Source organism: Orbicella franksi, chromosome 5 (genome assembly GCF_964199315.1).
Source record: "Orbicella franksi chromosome 5, jaOrbFran1.1, whole genome shotgun sequence".
In the NCBI taxonomy this organism is placed as follows: domain Eukaryota; kingdom Metazoa; phylum Cnidaria; class Anthozoa; order Scleractinia; family Merulinidae; genus Orbicella; species Orbicella franksi.
This window is the reverse complement of record NC_138149.1, coordinates 1,275,412-1,294,464: the sequence shown is the minus strand read 5'-3', so window position 1 is coordinate 1,294,464 and position 19,053 is coordinate 1,275,412. Positions and strand designations below refer to the sequence as shown.

General features: G+C 41.0%; 3 protein-coding genes across 4 annotated transcripts; 1 reads left to right on the top strand and 2 right to left on the bottom strand.

Annotated features, from left to right (window-relative positions):
- The first annotated feature begins 562 nt into the window (after window positions 1-562).
- Window positions 563-4,348, top strand: LOC145486401 (asparagine synthetase [glutamine-hydrolyzing]-like). The gene is made up of 3 exons (XM_081465049.1): window positions 563-657; window positions 2,089-3,026; window positions 3,327-4,348. Exons 2-3 carry the CDS (start codon window positions 2,114-2,116, stop codon window positions 4,085-4,087), a joined length of 1,674 nt encoding a protein of 557 aa, XP_081321175.1. The 5' UTR covers window positions 563-657; window positions 2,089-2,113; the 3' UTR covers window positions 4,088-4,348.
- A 92-nt stretch (window positions 4,349-4,440) lies between these two features.
- Window positions 4,441-12,069, bottom strand: LOC145486400 (major facilitator superfamily domain-containing protein 6-like). Of its 2 annotated transcripts, XM_081465048.1 has the most exons (3): window positions 11,618-12,069; window positions 9,839-11,520; window positions 4,441-8,068 (listed from the first exon to the last, which is right to left on the bottom strand). In XM_081465048.1, exons 2-3 carry the CDS (start codon window positions 11,505-11,507, stop codon window positions 7,788-7,790), a joined length of 1,950 nt encoding a protein of 649 aa, XP_081321174.1. In that variant the 5' UTR covers window positions 11,508-11,520; window positions 11,618-12,069; the 3' UTR covers window positions 4,441-7,787. The 2 variants fall into 2 exon arrangements, with proteins under 2 accessions (XP_081321174.1, XP_081321173.1); XM_081465047.1 differs by having other exon boundaries at window positions 9,839-12,069.
- Window positions 12,070-15,679: 3,610 nt separating this feature from the next.
- Window positions 15,680-18,955, bottom strand: LOC145487611 (major facilitator superfamily domain-containing protein 6-like). The gene is made up of 2 exons (XM_081466430.1): window positions 17,079-18,955; window positions 15,680-16,197 (listed from the first exon to the last, which is right to left on the bottom strand). The coding sequence occupies exons 1-2, from the start codon at window positions 18,490-18,492 to the stop codon at window positions 15,977-15,979; spliced, it is 1,635 nt and encodes a 544-aa protein (XP_081322556.1). The 5' UTR covers window positions 18,493-18,955; the 3' UTR covers window positions 15,680-15,976.
- Window positions 18,956-19,053: the final 98 nt, after the last annotated feature.

Genomic DNA, 19,053 nt, shown 5'->3' with positions numbered 1-19,053 from the left:
AATCGATAGCAATCGATAAAGAAATTTTTCTGTGAGTAAGTGATCGATTGTTATCGATGCCGATATCAATCGATAGCAATGGGCGATTGACAGCGACTGATTTCCGATATCGATTTTTATCGATTGACTACGCCTGGAAAATTGTGCGGAAAACACTAAAATATCCCAAAATTTTCTCAATAACTTAATATGTTTTAAATGTCTCGGAAACTTCTAAATTTGCAAGAAATTATCGGATATTCGTGGAAAGGCCTAGTCAGCCACTCGGGCCGAAGTCACGTAAAGCTCCCCGTCCCCAGAGAGCGTTGCGTGACTTTGTCCCGAGCGGCTGCCAAGGAAATTACCCGTAGGGATGTAGACTGGATGTTCGTAGTTCGAGGGTGACGCTGGAATTGAGCCTAGACATTGACTAGAGTTCCCATTAGCCTGTCTCTAGGAACAATAGTCAGCCGGGCTCTCAGTAATATGTATATGGTAATGCGATAGATGTCTTGATTATGGCTTGAAAACGCTTGAAAGCAGCCAATCAGATACTGCCAGGATACTCGACTCCCTGGCACGTGGTCGTCCTCGAATCGATTCAGGATTGCATCAGAATTCCTAACCGTATACTCAAGGTTGTTCTTCTGAATTTACTTGTCTGGAAGCCGCAACTTGGTAAGAATTTGTCATGTAGACTTCTTCGCGTAGATCTTGCTTGCGTAGTTGACATCTTGCTCACAGATATTTACTTGAAAAGCGGGAGTCGCCTAAGTATAATCTTTCGCGTTCAGCCGCTTTGCCACGTAAGACAAAGCTTATACAAAGGAGTAAAATCGTTACTGAATGGGACCTTTGTAATTTATTTTTGGAGAGTTTTTCGACCACAATAATTCGACGGGTTTCCTGGGTGATTTCAAAATCAGATCGTAATGCCTTGTGTTTGAAACACTTCTCTTTTAACACAAGCTTACTCAGTGTGTTTACGCTTGAAAAGCCACAGCTTTAATAATCACCAGCGGTGATGATAGTTTTGGAAATCAACACAGGGGGTCAGTCACGCGATTAAGCGACTGAAAAATGTTTGCCAAAACTCCTAACCTACATCAGCAACCCTGGTGATCTAGCTAACTTGTCATTTGAATGGATAGTTGTCATAGCTTTAGCTAGGGTGCTGTAATTTGTTGTTATGACCCCAGTCTGTCTGAGCAATAAGGGTCCCCATTTCTTTCATACCTTGTATATTTAAGAGAACTGAAATGTTGACTGGACAACACTGTTATTTATTTTTGGCCTTGGATAAACCCTGGAGACAAGTTCAAGTTAAAATTTTCAAGAAACTTGCTTCATTTTTTCAGTTATCTAATTGAATTTCAAGAAGTGTGCTCTGGGTGTCTGGAAAACCCGAATAGTGAATAGCGAATAGTCGCAAATAGCGAATAGTGCGAATAGTACAAATAATACAAATAGTGCGAATAGTATGAGTAATGTGAATAGTCTCAAATAGTCTGCATACTGGCAAACAGTCGTGAATAGTCGGGAATAGTGGCAAATAGTGGCTATTAAGGGAGGAGGGATAGTGACAAATGACAGAAATTTGGTACCCAGCACCTCACAGTCAAACTTGCAGCAATTAACATGGGATAGGATTTTCTTCGGCCCCCTCTTTTTAAATTTTCTGGATCCGCCCCTGATATGAAGTAATATTTTTGCCCTAGATTATAACAACAGCTGCAAACTGTACTGCAACAACTGCACAGATGATAAAATTCAAACAACTACTTGCCTTGGGAATAATATAAGCTTATCTATGAAATATAATTTCTCCAGCTTGGTTGAATCTATCAGCATCCGTGGATAAATGCTATTGCTCCATGTTATCAATTTCAACGAATCCAGATCAGTGCTGAACTAAAGTGGTGACTGTTGATGACTCTTTGTCACTATTCGTGACTATTCATAAATTTTTGCCACTATTTGCACTATTCAAGATTATTCGTACTATTCGCTATTCACGATTATTCACTATTTGGGTTTTTCAGACACCCTTGTGCTCCTGTAGACAGTAGTACTTACATATTAATAATACATTTCGACTTGTAATTTCAGGTGGGAGCTTAAACTGCTGTGCAAAATGTGTGGTATCTGGGCTATATTTGGTATCCCAGAGTACTCAAAGTATGCCAGCTGTGCCATGAAAATCTGCCAAAGAGGACCTGATGTCTTCCGTATGGAGACCATTCCTCACTTCCAGAACTGCTGTGTGGCATTTCACCGGCTTGCCATTGTTGATGATCTCTATGGAATGCAGCCAATGAGGATTAAAGCACTACCACACCTCTACCTTATTTACAACGGGGAAATATACAACCACAAAGCAGTTGGAAAGCAGTACGACTTTGACTTTTTCACAAAATGTGATGGAGAAGTCATTCTACATCTTTATGACAAGTTTGGAGCAGAGAAAATGGCGCAAATGCTGGATGGTGTTTTTGCATTCTGTATCATTGACACTAAGAACAAAGAAGTACACATTGGAAGAGACACTTTTGGGATCCGTCCATTGTTTACATTGTCTGTGGCTGGCAAGGAAACAGGAATTTTGGCTCTGAGCTCTGAAGCGAAAGCTCTTGTCCCTCTGATCAAGCAGTTTGAAAAAAATGGCAGTAAAATTGTTGTGAAGCCATTTTTTCCAGGTCAGTATGCATCATATAGCTTGTCCCCCGATGGACAAACTACGTTTATTGAGCAAAAAGCCTACACAAAGATAGGCAAGCCACCAGTGTTTGAAACCGGTGTAAAGCCAGACTCCAGCGATGTCATGGAAAATATCAGAAAGCTGTTTTCTGAGGCAGTGCGTAAACGCCTCATGGCTGACCGTAGAATTGGCTGTCTGCTCTCAGGAGGCCTGGATTCCAGTTTAGTGGCTTCTTATCTGACCAAGCTGGCAAAGGAAAGTGGGATTGACTACCCAATCCAAACATTCTCAATTGGAATGGAAGGAAGTACAGATGTTGCAGCAGCACGGATAGTGGCCAAACATATTGGTAAGTTGAGTCTTGAAAAGTGGATCTCTGAGAAAAGTGGATACAGAAGTGCTCAAAGGAATAAGAATGATTGGGGAAGGGTCTTAAGGTTAAGGTTGGGGGTATATTTAGTAAAAAGGGTTTCACCTGCAGTGTGCATGGTAGATGGCTTCTCTAGAGGGATCTCCTTTGCAAGAAATCTTCTGTATTTACCCTGTGAGTGCTCAAGAATTATTTTTTTTAGGAATTATTTAACATTGGATTGTTGGTTAACAGCAAGAAGCCATTGGGTCAAGTTTGTGAATTTGTCTTTTCTTTCAGGTAGTGAACATCACGAGGTCATCTTCACAGCTGAAGAAGGAATCCAAGCATTGCGCGATGTCATTTATGCCCTGGAGACTTGGGACATAACAACAATCCGTGCTTCTGTGGGAATGTATCTGGTGAGCAAGTACATAAGTAAAGAAACTGACACAGTGGTTATTTACTCTGGTGAAGGTTCTGATGAGCTGTGTCAAGGTTACATCTATTTCCACAAAGCTCCAAGCCCAGAGGAAGCTGACCTAGAGTCCCGAAGACTGCTGGAAGATCTTTACCTTTATGATGTTCTGCGAGGTGACCGGTCAACTGCTGCACATGGTCTAGAAATCCGAGTACCTTTCCTGGATGTTCATTTCACATCTTATTTCCTGTCCCTTAATCCAGAGATCCGCCAACCTAAGGATGGCATTGAGAAGTGGCTTCTTCGAGCCTCTTTTGATAACACTGATGCCTTACCCAAAGAGATTTTGTGGCGTGCTAAGGAGGCGTTCTCTGATGGAGTGTCATCTACCAAGCCTGGGCAGTCATGGTATGAGCTGTTACAGAATCACATCAAAAACCAGGTTCCTGATGAGGCCTTGGCTGGTGCTGCTGAACTGTACCCGTACAACACTCCTAAGACCAAGGAAGGCTTTTACTACCGCCAGATTTTTGAAGAATTGTTTCCTGGTCAGAGCCATTTTATTCCATATGTGTGGATGCCAAAGTGGACTAATGCCACTGATCCTTCCGCAAGAACCCTGGAACATTACAAAGAATAATGGAGGATAGATCCTGGCCACACTGCAAATTAACATACTTAAACTTTTTTCTGTAGAACCTTTGTGAGCATTCTTAGTTGCTCTGAGTCTAAAAATGTTTTAATGGATTGATTTAAAGGAGTGACCCCATTGTTACTCCACTAATCATTGTATTGAATTAGTGAAAACACAGGTCTGAAAGACATGTCTTTTACTATCATTGTGTTGCGGCATTGTATTTATATTTGTATATAAATAAAAAGGTTGCAATTTGAGGTTTTACATAGCCTTGTTCTTATCATGGTCAAGGGTAATTCTTGTGTCAGAAGTGCTCTGACGGAGGGCTAATGCTCAAAATGTTAGCTTCACAAACATACTGCAGCAGGTAATTTGCCTTTATAGGTAATTTGCCTCTATCAGCCTCAAGTTAATCAAAAGCTAAGTTGACTTTTCTTCCTAATTTACCCTGATTGTCATCTAACATCCCTCTGTAACAAACCTTGTGCATCCTGACCCCAGTCCCCAGATGAGTGTTTTGCCTTACTCAGTTCTGGTAGCAGTCCTCAGCAGTGATGGGGAGAAGTGCATGATTAACAAAAAGATTGTCCCTGTTGACTGCATGGATTTCAAATTATTTCCTGTTCAGTTTTGTTTTCACTGGTGTACCAGTAACCCATTTCCAAGTTTCTTGTTACCTCTGTTTCAAAACAGGTCTGGGTGCACAACCTTTCATATGGAAGTGAGTTTTTTTTGCACTTTCACTGTCATGGAAATCAAACTTGTTTCCGTATGAAAAGATGTACAGCAGGACTCCATTTTAAAAAGGGGTAACAAGCAACCACCAGGGGAGGGGGGTACTCCCTGAAAAATTTGGTGGGGGTGTGCAACCTGCTTCCCAAAACCCTTACCCTATTTATGACCAAAATCTGCCATTTTCCTACCCTAATTATGACCAGACCAAAAATTTGATACCCTATTTGTGACCGTTGGGGCTGACACAGTTGCCTTAAATATAATTTTTGAAGGGCTCTTGTTTATGGTCTTCTCGATAATGATGAAAAATTAGCTTCTAAAAAACATACCCGATTCAAGACTAGAGCACAAAACCCATACCCTATTTAGGCCGAAGTGGCCAAAATCGATACCCTATTTATGAGCGAAACGGCTGAAATACTATACCCTTTGGGGACGCACATACCTATATAGCCCATATAAGGGGGTACCCCCCCGGGAAATCATCTCGGAAATGACTGAATGCAGCTTATTGCTCAATATCCCTAAAAATGATTGTTGTGATTAAATATTTCGAATAAACAGAGCAATACGAAACCATGGCCGCAGAGCTCTAAAGGAAATTCGGGCTGCCCTTTACAGCGTTTGAAATCTTTTATCTCAATACTAGCCTGTAGAATAAGGCACTCCAGGCCTCTTCCAGGTGTCCAGTTAGTTGGGGGAGCGCGCAAAATGGCGCACGAAAGAATTAAGGGTGAGAACGCTTCTTACACCAAGCATCTCTCCTTTTTGCGTTCCGTCAGTTTTTGGCGCTGCGCCCGAACGATCCGGGGGGGGGGGCAATCCTTGCTGCTCCTTGTCTGCATTTTGCCTCATTAGCATACGACTTTGCACAGAGAAGGCATTTTAGGCAGCGCCGGAGAAATTTGAAAACGCAGCTTTATTTCTACGGTTAGGCCTACCGTCCACACTAATCTGTCACGAAAACGGAGCCTTTCGAAAACGCTCTTCAAACCAGAAGGAATTTGAAAACGCCGGCTTTTCGTTTTCGTGCGGATGGAAAACATTTTGGAAACGGAGATTTTCGTAAAAGATGACGCCACGATAATCATGTAAATTCCCTGATCGAGTTTTCCTCAAACACAAATCCAAAATTAAATGGCCGGTGATTGTTGCATTTTTAAATTCCTCCGGCGTAGTGTGGACGGACCGGAAAACCAGCATTGGATGCGTTTTCAGAGTGAAACCTTCTTTTTCAAATTCCTCCGGCATAGTGTGGACGAGGCCTTAGATACAAATTGTCTTCCAGTTGTAAACTTCATGCGTGATCAAATTTTCAGCTCTTCGTATTGAAGGAGATAATAAATTTAGAATGTTTTAAATCCTCCTCGCCTAAAAAGTATTTAATACATCGGGCTCAAATTCATCGAGACAGTTAATTGTGCTATACCCTTTCAATATTCAGAATTAATATTTCTGCAGCACGATAATAAACTAAATCGCTTATGCCAATGAGGCCAATATCGGCGATTTAGCAGGCCAGAGCGCGAGTGGCCAGAAGGGCGGGTGCAGAGTGCGAGGAAAAACTCGCTTTCCGCCGTCACTGCCACGTTTCGCGCTCGTGTCAGTGCCTGGCTGATGTTAAAGTTCCAATTGCGGTACACCTCTTTACCAATGCTTTACTATTGCGTTGATGTGTTCTCTACACTATAACGATACTTTTAGCATAGTGCGCAGTCTCCCTTTTGCTCTATAATCCGGGTGGTAGGATACAGAAACTGCGGGAAAGAACAAAACAAATACGATTTTCGCAGATCGGCTCTCAAATATCGCTTTCTGCGTTCTTAGGACAAAAGAGACCGCGCCCAAAAAATTTTTTAGCTCCTCGAATGCTGCGCTCACTTGAGGGCGGCGCTTATTGCTTGCTGGTCATGTTCCGGTTGAACTTTCGCGCTTTTTGAAAAACTTTCTGGAAGCGAACGCTGAAAACAACTGGGAAAAAGAAAAGAGAAGTTGGTCTTGCTGTGCTGGCAGGCTGAGCGCCAGATCTACGTATTGTAAGAATTCTGGACAGAGAATAATCACTTTGAACGGACTAGACTAGCATCGCTTTGATGGAAAAGAAATTTCCAATGCTGCTTTGGAGTTGCTTTGTAGTGATTTTTTAGTTATACGGAATTCCTCGAATAAGCGCCGCATCGGGACCTCGGCGCTTTTTAACTTTTCTGTCCTGAATGCGGCGCTTATTAGAGGAGGATGCTTATTCGGGGCGGTACTTATTCGAGTAAATACGGTATAACTGAGATCTGAGATGTAATCAGTTTGCTTCTAGCTGTTAAATGGGCTGTATTTTTAACTAATAGCTGAAACATCGCTGAAAATCAGTAGCCATAATCGGGGACGGAGACGTCCCCGATTATGGCTCCTGTGAAAATTCAATTGATGACTGACAACACACACCCATCTAGTCCCTTCTATAACACTAGTATGTAAAACGCGGTGTGTTATTTTCATCTTGTAACCCCCATGTACATTTTCTCTGCTACTCCTAACGATCAGTGATCAGTTGTATGTTCGATGGGCTCACCAAATAAACAGCGATAAACACTAATTCATGTTCTCACGGCTTTTAATCAGAGTTGTGCTCCCAATTGAAATGATTTCTTGTCTAGTAATAAAACCTTTTAAAACATACTATGCAAATGAAGAAAGAATGTTTTGCAACGTCTAAAAACGTTAACAAAAACAAATGTGGTTCTTTAGACTCCCAAAACTGACGTACATCCCCTCCCACCGACCCTTCCTTTCCCTCTCTTCTTTCCCGTCCCCTCCCCACCACAATCATATGCGCACACGCACATACATCATCATCTTGACGCGATTTCCTGATAGAAAAAATTAAAAAAAATAATAACTTTTTTATGGTTTCGGACAAAAACGGACGCAAGTTGCTGTTGTTACATAGGTGTGTTCATTTGATTTAGTGATTTTATGTAGTCTTTGATGTTGGCTTCTCGTCCAAAACTTCTTTCGGTTCTTCACTCTTTGATTCTTCACTATCAGATAAAAGTTCATAATCTGGCCTTTCCTTTCGCCGGTGCTCTAGACAGCTCGCTGTGTATTGTGCGAGTAGTAGGATCGCTAATACCGCTGCCCCACCTATTGCAAATGCGCGAAAAGTGTTTGTGAGGCCGAACATTTCAATCAAAACACCACTCATCATAGTTCCGCCACCGTTACCCAGTCCCCAGAATACTCCTTGAAGAATTCCTGCAAACCAAACAAACATTACAGAAATCATCTCATCTCAAAGAAGCTGTGTCCCCACGTTAAGACAGTGACAGATATGCACTTTTATAACATAACTAAGGCAAAGAGCGCGCTCTGATTGGTTAATTTAGCGTCTACTATTTGCCCATGGGTGTACGCTGCTGACGTGTGTGCTAATGTTTACAAAGCAAATCTTTTGACAGACATTGTTTCCAAAGTAATGGCCGACGTTCTTCTGCCAGAAATGCGAAACTGTCTTCACAGTTGTCTGAAGATGAAACTTTATCGAGTTACTGGTGTGCAGTCGGTTGTCATGAATGAAGTTTCGCGCGCTTGTTTTCTCTTGTCATGTAAGACTACACGAACATTTTTTTGTGATGTAGCTCAGTAAAAGGACTTCTGTTGTTCCAATGTCTCAATGTTATGTTATAAAACAAATGGTAAACCCCATAGCGTGCACTATTGAGTTATGGATGCACTTGGGAGGTTTGCTAAGCACTCAAGAAGCTAGAGTCGCACTCGGCTATCGCCTCGTGCGACTCTTACGCTTCTTTCGTGCTTAGCAACCTCCCGCGTGCATCCATAATTCAATAGTGCACGCTATGGCGTTTACCATTTGTTAATTGAAAGGTCCTAAGAAATAAACTTTACTATTACAAAGAACATCAGCGCGTTAACTTCAAAAAGAAACAACGATTGATGGTTAAGGTTTGGTGGGATTACAATCAAAAACAAAACAAGGAGTTTGTTTCGGATTGTTTTCTCTGTAGAAGTGCATAACCTGTAATACTGCCATTACCCCGGGTATCATGACGAAATATTGAATTTTGCGAAACTATGTAACTTAGACGTCTGGACGCTGGATTACATTTTGTGGAGGAAAAGTATATAGACGAAAGAACTGTTTTTAGAACCATCCAAAATGATTTTTGTAATAGACCAATTTCGATATATTAAAATTCAGCCTTACACAATAGACTTCAGCACGAGGCTCTGGGGAGTAAACCCCACAAACTCTGTAGTTATTCCCCATAGCCTCGTACTGAGGTCTATTGTTTTGCCTGAATTTTAATATATCAAAATAGGCCATATTTGTATTCTCGGTATTGGACTGGAACTAGCTTGAAATGGAGGCTCATGCGGGGGAATATCATTAAAAAGAGATTGATGTCATTTGCAATTGAAAAGACTCCCCGCATTAGCCTCAGTTGCAAGCTAGTTCCAGTCCAATACCGGGAATACGAATAAGACCTATTGGTCTACCGCAATCGCCCCGAGAGAGGATCAATAAAACTCTTCAAATTCGTGCAAACCAGGAGAGTGCATGTTTAGCTTCTTGTCCCAAACTGTGTTCTGTAAAGGGTGTTGTCCTCCACTGGGTGTTGATGTTAGGCAAGTTTTGTTCTGAACTGGGTCAGCGGCAATTTAATCCTTGAGCGGCACCCCATACCCAAGCATGGAACAAGTGACCCCCTACTCCACCGAGGGTACTAAACAGACCTCAAGTTTTTGACTATTTTAGTGTATCGAGAAATTTCGCGCCAAACGTTGTCATGGCAATTTTGTAATTTCATATGTGAAATTTTGAATTAACGCTGAAATTTCGCGTCTCCTGCATTTCAAATTTCAAAAACTAAGTAAGGAACCAGTACAGGCAATAATTTGTACGTAGCCTTCAAAGGAAATTACTGCAGTTATATTTTCTCCAGCTCATTCCCATATTTTATAATGTACTAGTCGTATATTAACTAGCAGCTGGTTGCGTCTTACCTTGGGTGGTTTCTATAACTCCCAAGCTAGATCCGACAGCGCTCATGTAATTAACGCAGGTGGACCATACCAGGCCATACGTGCCTCCATCCAGCACCTCTAGAGCTACTGCAACCCATGGATCGTCAAGAATAGAGTAACAAATAAAGCAGATAATGTAAACCAATAGACAGAGTACCATGCTGTTCACATTGCCAAGAGCTTGAAGAGTTGTAGCACTCATTGCGAACATAATTAAAGCTGATATCTCTCTTGCGGCGCCGGCAGCACCCATAATTGCACTCGAGCCTCCAATATCATCGATGTACCAGTTGACAAAATGAACCAGGATTCCATAACAAAAACCAGTATACAACGTCGCCAAAAGAAATGAAGTATGGCGAAGGCTAAGAAGCATCGGAGCAACTTTTCCAATATCTTCGAACTTTTTTTCGTCATCGTAACTGAAGCGAAACCACAAGCTGTTTGCGAAGGCGGCAGCTACAAAACCCACGAAAACGTAAAAGGCAATGATGTAATTGTTTTGGACCACTTGACAAAGTTTGAAGGTAGAATAGTTAATAAGCAGTCCGACCATAGCTGATGCCACAGCCCAGCCAAGTGAGCCCCACATGCGGATTCTCCCATAGTACTCTCTATCGTCACCCAGTCGCTTTAGAAGAGACGCGTCTGACAGCGCATAGGTTGGAGACTCAAGAAATTCTCCCACAATGATAATAATCATAAACAACACAAACATGAAGTCAACTTCTTTTGTGTCAATGTTAGTCATGAATGTTACTGATGCGTTTAGCTCCTCCTTGTAAACTTCCACCACATGTGTTATTTTTGAGCTTAATGCTTCATTTTGTTTGTTCTCATTTAGATCAATTTTTACCTCTGACTCATAGAGCACATCGTCGTCAGCTTTTGTTTTATTCATCACACGTCTAGCTAATTGCTCGCTCCTCCTCGACATCTTGCTTGGCATTTTTTCGTCTAAAACTTCCTTTTCAGGGTAGGCTTGGTGCTTGTACGTTCTTCGTCCTTTTTTGGTCTTGCCCTTTTGATCAAGAGGTCCGCTATTTTCTAATACCTCCTTGGGGAGAGACTCATCAGGCGCATGCTTGATTTCGTGCTCCTCGACAACAGCAATTTTATTTTTCTCGATAATGATGGGGTTATCCAGTGGAAGAACAACCCATTTCTCCTCTTGTTTGGTCTCTGTCCAAAGATCGTAAGCATAGACATAACTCACATTTGCAGTTTTGTTACTATACATTTCAATGCAATGTTGGTCGTGAGGCCGCACCGCCAGGATAACAAAAGCCTTCACAATCCATGCAATAACACTTCCCAGAAATATGATTCTTCCTGCGTGATAGCGATCAGCTATAACGCCCCAAAATGGCGCTCCAATACACTGAATGAGTGGTCGAATGCCAACTATTATCCCTGCATAGCTAGCACCTAAGAACAGCTGTTTAAAATACAGAGGCAGATATGGGATAAAGCCGCCATACGCTCCATACAAGAAGAAGCAGAATCCTTTGAAAACTAGGTAATCGGCCTCGTAAAAACACTTGAAATAGCTCGACTGCTGAATTTTGTCTCTCTTTCTTTTTCTGTCTCTTGCCTTCTCCAGCTCTTGTAGGGAAACTGCTTTTCTCATTTCTTCTTCGTTCTCCATGTTTAATCGATCTCTGTGAAAGGCAGCACAATTATCTTATAATTATTAAAGAATACATGTGATGCCGGGTAGCAACAGTTGGCTGGCTAGAACAGATGTACTGTACTTACCAGACAGAAGCCAGTTATCGTGATGTTACCTGATTTTTCGTATTGGATTACAATCGTGCTTCATGAAGCTTTCTTCTTACATGTATTAATAATTGTAAGCCCGTCATAATAATTATGCAAGAAATTTATCTTTATGCACCACTGCCCAGGTAACCAAAGTGTTGTCCCTAAAATGATGAAAGCCGAGAAAGGCAATTTGCATGTTTATTGAGGTGTGTAAAATATGTACGTTAATTGTGACAGCTCGCAAGTCTCCGAGGAAAAGTTTGAAGACGACAGTATTTTTAACATAGTGACACAGAAGAGAAACCTAGAAAAAAAACCAACCAAGCTGTTGTGAGGAAAAAGTAAACAGTCTGTTGCTTGGGAACTTAAATTACTTTGAAAGTAATTTAAAACTCTTTTGCTTTGATTCGCATCAAAAGGTTTTCATGGGTATTGTTCAGTGAGTCTTAATGCAATGAATTATTATTGTTATGCTGGCTTAAACAGAGACAGTTCATGCTAACAGAGGCTAATGAGAATTCTATCGTCAAACAAAGCTTGCTCGTGATTCAGATGAGTCTGAAACGAAAAGCTACATGAATCATAAGTCTAAACAAAGCGCAAATTATGTAGTTTTTTATGTCACTTTTTTTTTGGCTAAAATGCACTCGAGTCGAAAAGATACCGTGATCACAATGAAAATTTGGTCTGGGATTATGTTTGGACTGTTTGGAGGTAAAAGTCCTCACAACAAAAGAGGAGTTTGCTAATGATTGTCAGTCGAATTAGCAACACACTGACCTCACGACTCTCGCGACAAGAAATGCAGTATTTCACATTTCGTCCGCTGAAAGTGTCTAAAACAGTAGATATTATTCCATCCGAATGGATTTATGTCTAGCACGGCCGTACTCAATACCAAAATATATCTAACGACGTGCCAGCCAAATAAGCAATTACGTGCAAGTAAAACGGGCGCATTGTCTCGCACTGTTGAGTTCGTTTGCAGACCGGTTTAGAAATGTAGTAATCACTTCATAGCTATCATGACATTGTTGTGTTAATCAATATATGGTACGACGTTTTTCATCTTATTACTAACTTTAGTGTATCTCTCTGTCCCCTGTTCTACTCATAGGCTAAAAATCCTCAGCTGATTTAGTAAGTGAGTGTATTGTATGGCCAATTCTCCCAATGATATGCGCCTGCAGGGAATCAAGAGTCATCAATACAGCTATCATGATTACCAACAGGCGCGTCTCATAGAGGGATCCCATGATTCCCTGCAGGCACTTCTCATAGAGGGAGCTATTCATTAAGGTGTAATGTAGTTGTTGAGGTACAGCCGGTAGCTATTGAGGTCCACTGCAAACTCTCACGGCTATCAATTTCCCGTGTGATTTGTCAATCTTACCGTTGCCGGTCGATCCTGTTGACAGAGACTGCTGGAGGTAACAACACCACAAGCAAGCAGCAGATTGATCGAACTCGCGCCCAAAACAACTAAATTGTCATTGTTTATTTGTTAGGGAGGCTTTTAAAGTTATTAGATTCAGCTACTGCCGTTTCCTTTATGTTGTTCTTAAGACGACTAATCCGTCCAGACGACTGAATTATGCGTCCATTGCCATATGCCTCCATTGTAAAATTGAGATGTGTCTCGCTAAGCTTTTAGCTCGTCATTCACAATGCACTTAACTATATAGTCCCTTTTGTCCCCCTTAGTCGGTGTGATGTCTTAAGGTTTTCACCGACTTAACTCATGTAGATGTAGATGTGGCTGTCGTTTACTCATTACGAAGTCGTATTAACTATGCAGATGCATAATTCCTATCAGGATTTCTGTCTTTAGGGACCGTTCAGTTTTTTATAAGGTAGGGGGGGGGGGGCTGGTGGGATTTGGGGGGGGGGCATGCGAAAAAAATGGCTTTAGAGGGGGGGCCATCCCCAAAAAATAAGGGAAAAAGGGGGGGTCACGTGAAATATTTTAGTAAAACTTTAAAATGGTATAATGTTTGAATATCAAAAAAATTGCTATAGAATAAACATAGGAGGCAGGATACAAATTTATTACAAACTTTCCTTTTGCTTTAAAAAAACGTTTGGCGACAAAAAACATTTGTAGCTACCGAAAAGAAGTATTTAACACTGTTATTTTCGAATACAACTTTCACTGGCACTCATCTTCATCTTCGGTATCGTCGAGTTCTTCGTCGCCGCTTGTGCTGCTATGGGAGTCTCTTTCACCAATGTTGCAAGAAGCAGCAATGCTTTCCGTCAGAGTGTACTCTTCAGGGTACACGAAGGTGTAAACATAATCTCTGACTTCCTGCTCAAGGTTTGTGGTGATTCTGCTTCTTGCAGCATTGGTGAAATAATTCCCTTCCAAGAGCTGTGCGATGTATGGCCCATCTCTTCTAAATAACGACGTGGCAACATCCTCAACTTTAATACACTCTTCCGGGACGGCTGTTTTAGGAGGGTACTCAAGGCATTGTGGAAGATCATTTCCTAGCGGGTTTCCAACACAGATTCCATAAACTCGTTGGACGTTGTTTTCAGTCCGCTTCCTCTTTCTTTCATTTGACTTTCTGCGGTTTTCTTTTTTCCTTCTCCTTTTGTTGATGTGCTGTTTGAGTATGCCCTTGAATATGCTGTTATAATTGCTCTTCTTAGTTTCTAGTGCTTCCATGTCCTGCGTGACCTTCGTCAACTTAGCTTCTATACATTTGATCTGTTTTACATTAAAACTGTGGGCAAATTCTTCGCCCTGCTTTGAAGCAAGCCCATTGGACTGAAAGAGTGTGGAATCGTGTTTCTTTACATCTTTCAATATGACATTCAACTTTTCCACCGTTACTCTGTGCTCTTTGATGGAGAAGTTCAGTTTTCTTCTATCACCGGGCTTCAACTGGTACCCTGGTATGGAAAACTCACTCGCCCTTTCTGAACAGCCATTCGCACTTAGAAAGATTGCTTCTTTTGCTTGTAAGATGTCAAACTGCCTGGATCGTTCAGCTGTAAACCTTTTCTTAAACGACTCGTCGCTTTCGCCATGATTGCGCATTTTGGAATTTTGCGCATTGGAAAAGCAGCAAGAGTGAGAAAGTAAAGGCAATTGTAAGACATTCATGCTTGCAGCAGAAGAGTCCTCTCAGAGCTGGCCAACCAACACTGAGAATTGCCAGGACATTGACACAAAATGACAACAGGGCAAGTGCTGACAGCAGTGAAACGAATGAAAGTGACAACGATGAGTATGACAGTGATGCCATTGACTCTGGGGGAGAAGATGACTCAAGTGACGTCATTCTTGCATTCGTCAATTCAGATGAGGAAGATGCCAATGAGAGGCCAAATGCCACACGCTCAGGGCGAGCCATAACTAGGAGATCCGAAATTGACTTCTCTTTCTTTTGATTTGTTTTTTTTAATCAACAGCTCTCTGTAGTATAGGGATTGTAAATATTGTCTTCATGGTGAGCACAATAACGTGAAGTAGGGGGATAATAGAGAAATATTAAAAAAGTTGAAATCTAAATATTTTTTGTTCAATTTTTTTGGGGGGGTCATCCCAAAAAATGACCGCTATAAGGGGGGGCCATGTGAAAAAATTGGTAAGCTGAGGGGGGGGGGGGGGTCATGCAATTTTTAAATGGTGCTTCCCAAATCCCACCAGCTCCCCCTCCCTCATAAAAAATGAACGGTCCCTTATACATCCAGAAGTACTACCCACTCGGCCAAACTTGTCGCCCAGGATTAACTAAATCGGAAAGCTCGTCTTGTCGACTAACTATGATTATAATTGATACATATTAAGCATAAAATGGCCAAATTGTCACCCTGGTCGAGGAACCAAGGCATTATCACACAAAAAACCTTCAAACAACTTTCATTATAATTGTTCCCCATGCACTGAACTTCATTTTACTTTATCGTTTTTTCATCTCTAGGCAAATCTGAAAACAACAGCGAATTAACTTCGAGTAGTGTTTTCTTCTGGCAAATTGATAACTCGATTACAGACTGAATATCAATTCATTCAAATTGCTCTTTACCGCACTCATTTTTGGAGGGTGCCTCAGACGATAAACTGAACCCTGGTGATATGTTCCTAGCGGCATTTTTAAAATCAAAACCGGTAAAGTCAAAGCCAGCAACGAATGATTCAATGTGATCTTTGTGGTGTCACCTGTATAATATATGTCTTAGCTGATCCAGTGTGATCTTTGTGGTACCACGTATTACCTGTATAATATCTGCGCTGATTCTAATTCTGATTTCGTGCTTCTCAGTAGTTATACCCGTTCTATGGTCTCCCTTATCATTTTCGTAATTGAATTGAATTTCTGCGTGATAATGCTTTGGATGCGTTTATTCCATTGTATGTTCCACAGGTTGCTTTGCTTCCCTTTTCATGTTTTCCTTTTGTTTGAAAATACAAAGTTGAATAAATCCGCTGGCAATAAAAACCGCAATCGACATGAGAGCCCCCAAACAGAATGAAGGAACTACACCATATCCATCTATAAGTACTCCACCGAGAATGGCGCCCAAGCCTCCTCCAAGTCCAAAGTAAATTCCCTGAAGGATGCCTTGAAAGAAAAACATAATCAATGTTACTCGACCTCGCATATTTGTATATCTAATCTACTGAATGTGGAAACATAAGAGAAGGTGCTAGGACAAAATTCATTCATGAGAGTGCTGCTTGTTGTGATCAAGACATTCAGTACTCAGAAAATTCTGTCCACAGCTCATCGCTCATTCTTTTTCACTGTGTATCAGTTGACTTAATTGATTACTTCTAACACAAATTCAAATGGTTACTGTAGTTAATAATAATAATAATAATAATAATAATAATAATAGTAAATAGTTAAGGTAACAGTGATGATACATATTGACATGATACAAATACTCAATCATTGGTAAAATTTAGGATAATTTGTGGTAAAACAGGTTGCCGCAGCAACAATACAACCTGTTATAAACGCCAATTATTTTAGCTTCAAGTGTTTATAACTCAAAAACGAGCTAGGCGACTCCCATTTTCTCTAATCGAATTGTGTCAACAAGTCAAGGTACAATGTTTTGCAGAAATTGAAACAAACGTGTGAAAGGGTTCCCAGCAATCTCAAAGCTTCTTAATTTTGAGGTTGCCCTGAGACCTAGCTACTTTGCAAAACGTTGTGCGCCTATCATGCTAATTGCAATTCCACAATACAATTTTGACATGGGGTGACGTAGTGGTTCTGACCAATCAAAGTATAACGGATTGAAAGAGCTGGAAGCCGTTTTCAGCAATTTATTATTGTCCGTGTAGAACGCATATTCCTTATTAGAACCGAAAAATCGTTTTTTAATTTAATACTAAACTGATAAGACACCCAACTAAAATGACTTACAGATACTCAACAAGTCGTAAAACAGGAACCATTATTATGGGGAGGATCAAAGATCACTCAGTACTAGCCTTGCATTGTGGCAGCTCCTCCTTTGGGCGTGGCATCTGCAAGATGAGTAACAGCTGTCGACCAAGTAGTACCGTATGTTATCCCGTCCAAGAACTCAAGTGGCAATGCCCACCAAGGATTCTGGATAATGGAGAAACCCCCGAACAGAACGAAATATCCAGCAACACTAAATAACATAAGCTGAACATGTCCGCATAAATCTGACAAGAATGCGTTAAATATGAAAGCAATGATAAGAGCGACAGTACGGAAAATTGTTGCAATGCCCATCAGTAATTTGCTGGCGCCGAGGTCCTCAAGGTACCAGTTTAGAAAATTAAAAAATAGGCCATTGGAGAAGCCAAGAAAGAAAGATATGAACAGGAAAAAAGCGTACTGGAATTTCAGAAGTAACGTCAAAATCTCCATTGTAGAACCATCGTTTTCGCCATTTTTACTATCTTCGGCTTCTTCGTATGTAAATTCAAACATCCAAGCACCAAAGGCAAATGCAATTGCCATAACAATAGCAAACGAGTAAAACAGCACGTTATAATTGTTCATCACTTGTCCACAGTATCTGTACTCTGTGCTATCGAGTAACCCTCCGACTATCAAGGAACCAAACGCGAAACCCAACGAGCCAAATAATCGGGTTTTACCATAGTGTCTTCGATTCTCTCCTAACTTTTGCAACAGGGCAGTATCAGCCATAATAAAGGTTGGTGCTTCAAGAAACTCTCCACATACGACTAAAATCAGCAGATAAATAAACACTTGATAAACTTCGTTGTCGTCATAAACCAATTCATAAGTCAGGTTAGAGCTGGTTCTGACTGCGTATTCAGGTTCTTTATGAGAACTTTTTAAGAAATACACTTCAAAAGGGGAATTCCTAAGGAATGAAAACGTGTTTTGTTTGACCTTAGCACTGCCATAGACTTTCATGCTTTCATCGAGAACAGGGACTGATATGTTGTGTTCTCTCCTCTTATCAATAACAGGCTGTGTCGAATGTTGCCGTCTAAGTACTGACAAATATTTCTGAGTACTGTTCACATTAGCCATCAAATTTCTGCATTGTGTCTTGTGAGGTGTAGGAATTAAAAGAGCCACAGTCATGACTAGCCATGATAAAATCGAAAACAGCAAAACTGCCTTTCTCGCCTTGAATCTATCGGCTAAAATGGACCAAAAGGGCCCACTGATAAACTGAATAATGGGTCTTATTCCCGCTAGGATCCCAACTGAGCTTGCATTCAGACCTATTTGCTTGAAATACAACGACATATATGGAAAGGAGGCTCCAAATCCGGCGAAAAAAAGGAAATAAAATGCTTTGTAGAGTAACAGTCTCTTATCCACATGTAATTCGTCACATAGTGAATCTGTGAGAGTCTTTGGGCTTTCTGCTCTGCTTTCGTTTCCTTCCATCCTTCCTTTGATGGGGCAATTGTCTTCCACTTGAGTAATTTTTATCTTCTTCAGAGAGGCGACAGATAAAAGAATCAAATTTCTTCCTGTACTGGCAGCGTCGTTTCACACTTTCCAGCGGACGAGATTTCCCAGAGGTAGAATATAAACTAAGACCTGTGATGTCAAGAACCTTCCAAAAGCGTACCTGTTGAAAGCACCATTTTTCCACCAGTCCAATCTTAATTGTATCGTAAAAATGGTGTTTATGTGCCAAATAACAAGAATCAACTGAAATTATTAAATCAGTGAATGGAAAACGTTCGTAACCTGCTTGCTAACTCCATCCCGGTAAAACTGAAGGTAAAACATTTGGTTTGGTGCGATCTTGGCGGCGATTCGGTCAAATCACTGTTGAAGAGAACTGAAGTGTTTTAGATTAGGTCCCGTCAGAGCGTTTAATGGTCCTTAAGTTTGGGCCCAAATTGGATATTCTACGGTTAACTGAACAAAACACGAAGATCTTAAATTCAAGGATTAATGCAGATCATTGATTCAGCTATTTTTGATCGAGCGTCTCTC